Consider the following 6,392-nt stretch of genomic DNA (forward strand, 5'->3'; position numbering starts at 1 on the left):
GACCCCAAGTCAACCGCCAAACATTTCACAAACGGTAATCAATCTAAGTAGGCACGTGACCCAACAAATCAATTTCGATCTATAGTGTGTGTGGGTAATCAATACAAACTACCATAGAACAGAATGCTTTGTTTTAAGGCGGTTGTAGCTTAATGAATCTCACTGTGCTCAGTGGTGATCACAGGGCTTTTTTCCTCGAAAAACTGATTATTTGGGCAAATGCACGCTTACCTAGTCAAGGCACGTGTCGTGTTATCCGCTGCAGCAGAAATGTAGTCACTTTGTTTCTGAAATGATACTACTACTCACTATCTATCTACATTGGCCTATCTTATAGGGCTGATGAAATCTTTGCGACAGCTTCGTATAGTTACAATTATTTTAGGTTTTGCCATATATCCTATTGAATGTGGATGGGACCAGACGCTCTTTGGAAACTTGAAGAGAAAATGGTGAGAGAACTGACTTAATGTTCAATGTAGGAATACCGACCAGACTGAATTTTGAGGTGGCCTTGACCCAGCATACTAAATGAAGACGACCATCAAAGAGTGGGTCACCTAAGTCTCATCTTAACATCTTTGGGTTTGAAAATAAGCCTTCCTCTTCATGATCAAATTACAAAGTTGGATGTGGTTTAAGTGAATAAACTAGACCTTTTGGTCTATGAATTTCGGGCCCACGGTTGGGATAAATATTACCTTGTTAGTACCCTTGCCCGAAAAATAAAACTACCCAGGTTTTCATTATGCGGCTTGTGGACTATTTGCAGTGTCACAATATACCGACTCGCACTATTCAGGACAAGATACACCAGTACATAGTTTAATATTAGTGTATGAGTACTGTTATTATATTCTTCTTTCCTGTGTGGGGGTGCTGCAACGGATACTCAAAACTAGGGATATTCTCGACAAAAATGAACTTTAGGCCCTGAGTGTTGCTTGGAAGTGTCCAGAAAACCCCTTTATCAAAGGCGGCTACTGAACTTCATTCATGATGATGACGCCTGGGCAAGTGATAAAGTTCAAGTGTTGTACTACTTACTGTGGAACATGTAATCTGTTTTGTCCAGTGAGGTTGCTTCTATTCTTTTCAGGTTTACCGCCTAATTTCACTTTGAAGCATTCTCAATCGGAAGAATTTTGCAATTGCACACACAAAGCGTGTAGTGTCTAGTGGGTCCAGCGGATCAAGATGCAGATTAACAGAGGTTGATTTCATTCTTTCTCAGGTGTGTGTGTATGAATTTGATCAATGAACAAAATGTCGATTAGTATCTTGTGTTTAGATGACACCAGACACTAAATGCTACTAGTTTCGGGCTCCAGCCAGTCGACTCGCTTCTTTCGTGATAATTCTGAGCGGTTGGAAAAGCTGGTTGTCAAAGGAACAGATTTCGTTGTGAAACGAAACTTACTATCTAGACGGAACATGCTACTCACAGGGTTGCTGCTAACTGGATTTGACCTTCTTCGCGTTCACCAGCTAGGCGCAGCCCACTAGTTTCTGTCGATCCTGTGTTTCACTTAAGCCCAAATCGTATGCGATTTGTGAAGTACACTTGCATCTAACAACTTTTTGACTGAGACTTAATTCGATCATGCTGAATCACTAGTTTGTGATGTTCTTCAACCGAGCATTACGTAGGATGGGACTTCATTCTTCAGTTTTCTGAGTCGACATAATTCGGTCTGGTGATGCCCCCTTGACAAGTAGTGTGATCCCTGCTGATCGGAATTTTTTATAAACTCAAATGTTTTCAGCTTTCCCAGTCCTATTCTATGGATGGTAATTAGTCCTGCTAATTTTTTCGTGAGCTATGATTTTATCCATATAATATCATCTGAACCAGATCGTCTCTGTGCGATAAAGATCAAGAACAAAGCAGAGGACATTTTTCCATTTAGTAAAATCTAGAAGGGATACTGGTGGGATATGTTATAATCGCTCAGGTATTTTGTGACCGAAGTGGCCACAAAGTGGTTGGGATTTTGGTTCACAATGAAGAGTACTCATTGTGGAGTTAGCTTTCTTTCCTTGAAACAAAACAATTACACTGCAATCAGTGCTACGTCATCAACTAGTGAATCTTTTATCCAATCCGTTTGACAGCATACAATGAACCACGCTATTTTCGGGTTTTACCCATCCCCTAAACTACTTTCTCCTATTTTTTACTGTTAACGTAATATCCTGATTATTTACGTTCCCTGCCGTTTGTTTGGAAACTTCATTTTCAGGCACATTAAACCCCACTTTTAATAAAATCCCAGTCTCTTTGAATTTCATTAGTTTTACTGTTGAATCCAATTTAGAGAGAACGATTCACACTAAAGAATGCTGGACCAGATATCACCGTGCGCAAAGGTTTTCCTTTGCGTCCTGCAGTTTGTCTGTCTGAGTAGACAATAACAACCTCGTGCAGCACATTTAGTTGAATAATATCGTAAGCGAGAGATTCAGCTGAGTCTCCTATGAAAACCAGGTTGATATGCAATTGAGTGTATTCGTCAGAACCTTGTTATTCGTTTTCCAAATACACGCTAAAAGGGATCCAAAGCCTGTTATTGGTTTCAGTCGGCAATAAATAATGAATGGAGAGCGCATCTGTGCCCTATCTAAAATAACCATAGTATGCCAAACAAAAATCAGTACCATAATCATCATCCTCATTAAAATCATCTTTATCATAATCATCATCGCCATCGTCACCAGCATCAGCTTCCTCATCATGCTCACCGTCAGCATAGCATCAGTTTTATCCACCGATGCTTCACCGACGTAAAACCATGATTATTTTCAGAGTCATAATTTGGGATAAAAAACAAAAGTGCAAGGGAAAAGGATTGGGTGCTTTCGCATTTCAGTTCTTCAGTGGTGCTTACAACTCCCGATCGCGCCATCAGCGGCGCTCGTACATCAAAGCCATCGCCTTCAAGGCAAAGATACCTGATTCCCGAATTAACTGAACATACCATCGCCTCTAACGCTTGGCTGTATGTCCAAAATCGTTCCGTTCTACGGTCATCAAAACCGTAGCAGCTGAAACTAATGTGTCTATGATACGTGCCTTATAGTTGATAAGTGGAAAATTGAAATTAAAGCACTCATTCAGGCAACGTGGATGAAAACCGACAAGAAGAGCATCACCGACGTCGATTTGTAACCATATCTTGCAGCGTCTCCAAACAGACGCAGTGGGGATTACCCGATCTCAATCCTGGAAAGTGACACGGACTTTTTGTATCCTATTTCGTAACCCTCTACCATGTCAGGGGTTGGCCTCCCCTCTGCTTACGCCACTCAGAGTTGGGTACGGCAAACAACACTTTCTTCAACAAACGATGGTTAGGCATACGCAGCACATGTCCCAACCAACACAGCTTATGATGCTGGACACATTCTTCAATGGAAGTACCCGTTTCACAACTGAAAACTCGATTTCTAATTGCCTCATTAAAGATACGCCGACATCAACCCACACGAGCCAAGAAACACCTGAAGATGTCTCAAATCCGCTGTTGGAACAGGCCAAGTCTCACAGCCATATACACACTTTCATGGAGATTCAGGGATATATAACTTTGACGCCATAGGTGTCTCGAATTGGAAAACGTGACCCGGGCCCTTCAGATTCGTGCATTTATCTCACCTGTCACACTACAATAAGAATTAATACAGCTCCAAAGATACGTAAAACGCCCCACAAATTCGAGTACCTCTCTCTGTGTTCTAAGTGGACTGTTCAGTGATTGCGTGTTCAGATCAACAAGGATTTCGTCAGAGACTATTTGCACACCAGGGTTTTGAACGTATTCCGACGTTCGTCTCGTTATCTCACCAATGATGAAATTAAATAGGAATGAAAAGAGTGGGCACCCCTAGCAGATACAGCTTCATGTACGGAAGTTTTTGGAGAGCTCCCTGTATACTCTCACATGTCCAGAAGTCGGAGAATACAAAGACCTCATTATGTTCACAAACTTCCGGAGAATTTCTTGGTGGGCAAGCGTATCAAGAACAGACCGGTCAACCGAGTCAAACGCACCTTGGAAATCCAGGAATACTAGAAGTATGTGTCGACTGTGCGTGTGGTGTTGTTCTAGCACCTGACAAAGTGTGACGATTTGGTTGAAACAACCCCTACCAGGCCGGAATCCCGCTTGCTGCTCTCGAGCCATTGCTTTATTAGCCAACGTCAGGCGAGCAAACGGCGCTCACAGGTGGCTTCCGGTGACCGGTCGCACGGATCAACTGAAATAATCTTCGGGCATTCCAGGCTTTCTGAACCTCTTCCATTTCCTCGGCTTTTTTACGGTTGGCCTGCACTCTCACCTTCACCTAAGGTCTGAAAATTCGTCTCATCAAGTTATGTTCGGCTGGGGCGGCTCGGAAATTTTCTGAGATTAAACAGTGTCACTATTCAGTCTGATATCCAATGCTAGAGTGCGATAGCAACGAAATGCCGGAAGCAAAACCGTCAAAACTGAACAAACAGATGGCGATGCCGTTCCAGCATTATAGAACATCTGGTAATGCGACCGTTTGAAGAAACTCCAGAAGACACTTCTGTTAAGTTCGTTTACTATCGGGATCTGCCTATCCCTCACTTGCTAAGCCACTTACCCGCACCTTACACGACCATGGGGAACGAAGGGAGAAGTGAACCAGGAAGACGGCGTGGTCAGAATCCGCAAATATTTTGCGAAACGGGGGCCACTTAGTTATTGATCCGCACCACGGGTAACTGATGACGATGTGATCAATTTAAGTTCGCAGCCGGCACGCAGTTTGAGGATAACATGTAGCCAGACGAATTTAGCTATTTCGGAACTTGGTACTACATGCAAAAGCCTGTGGTCAGCACACAGATGGAGTAATCGTTCACCACTGAAAGTACTTACCTAATCCGGTCCGTGTTGACCACCTAATTGAGTCTCTCATAAGCCTTTCCACTTTTACATACAGCTCTAAGGCAACCACAACGATATCTGATTGTAAACCAATCCAAATCGAGAGCCCTTTTCATCGAATTAGCTGTTAGTTGAAAAAATGCAGATGGAATCAGTATAAATTTTGATGTCGCATTATGCGGACACAATTACGGACAGGAAAATCCATAAGCTTCGTGCACTTGGGTGCACAACATCAAGCCGGAGCCTTTGGATCATTCTGGTAGCTGATAATGAACACTGATCAACAGGCAAAAAACGTAACATTGAAGTGCAATATGCTTTTGGCTACAGATGAGAACAAAGAGGAAATCCATAAAGTGGTATTATACACCGGGCTTACACCCGCCAGTCCAGCTCGCTGAAGCAGACTACGGGTAGCAATAAATAAGTAGAATAGTGAGCTTATCGGAGGCGAACTCTACTGCTGGGGCGGCGTGCAAAACGAGTGAGTATTTACACTCAATTCATTTTCAAAAATAGGGCGTGCGAAGCAGTCAAAACATAAACGATAAAACACATCTATGATACTAATGAATGCTGCACACATCTTTCGTTCAGTACCATCATCCTATTCAAAGAAGGTACCCTGCCTAAACAGGAATCTTATGTCCCAGAAGCAGGGCAGACCCATTCGGCTGTACTAATAAATCTCCCATATCAAACTTCATTCAAACTAGTCTTGTGCTCCAGCAGGGGGGATTTCGCAAAACGCGAACTCACTTTGCCTGCTCGCTTTCAGTACAAACCCTAGTCCTCCGAAACAATTGAGTCCTAATAGTTTCCATCATTTTGTGATCTCAACTCTCAGGTCAACTGAACTAATGAGGACAACGATTTGATGAGCAAACTTTATTGATTGATTCACGCAACAAACGATAAGAAATAAACCATGAAGGTGAAATCGGGGCGCAATCAAGAATTCCAGCCAATCGGAGTCAGAATATAAATAAAATGCATACAAACATGTGATTGTGTATTTACATCGTTTTTAGCAACCCAACATGATAACCAAAGTGGCGAATGCATTTGCGCTGTTTTCCACGAACAAACAGAACGACTTAAGTAAACCCCTATCGTTTTCCGAAAGTTATCTGTTATGAGAGGTAATTTTCCCATTAGCATCTAGCAACTGTTGTAGAAGAAATTCGTCATCACCACTAACAGCATGACATCGGTGTAGAAGAAATTACACTTGACTAACTTAGTGATCAGCCGAATGCCGAGGCCAAGGCAGCCAAAACATCGGATCATAACATCTGATTCAGCTACTCTGCGTTTTGACTTTAAACTTTCCATACAACATTCGTATAGTCTGCAAGTCGCACAGTCTAAGACCTCTATGTTTAGTCTGAAGGATGAGAACAGTTGACTCATGGTCAGGAGGATATCGAATTGGAAATTCAAGTGCGTGAGCTCAATCTGATATAATTTAAA

General features: G+C 42.4%; 1 protein-coding gene across 1 annotated transcript in view; it reads right to left on the reverse strand.

Annotated features, from left to right (window-relative positions):
• Window positions 1-3,273, reverse strand: part of T265_15120 (hypothetical protein) — a gene marked incomplete at both ends in the record, with an annotated part of 5,536 nt that extends 2,263 nt beyond the window's left edge. Inside the window, 2 exons of the mRNA XM_009176680.1 lie at window positions 3,070-3,185; window positions 3,212-3,273. Coding sequence (XP_009174944.1) covers window positions 3,070-3,185; window positions 3,212-3,273 — 178 coding nt within the window. The remainder of the gene's footprint in view (window positions 1-3,069; window positions 3,186-3,211) is intronic.
• Window positions 3,274-6,392: the final 3,119 nt, after the last annotated feature.

The sequence above is a fragment of the Opisthorchis viverrini genome (genome assembly GCF_000715545.1).
Source record: "Opisthorchis viverrini unplaced genomic scaffold opera_v5_354, whole genome shotgun sequence".
NCBI classification, from domain to species: Eukaryota; Metazoa; Platyhelminthes; class Trematoda; order Opisthorchiida; family Opisthorchiidae; genus Opisthorchis; species Opisthorchis viverrini.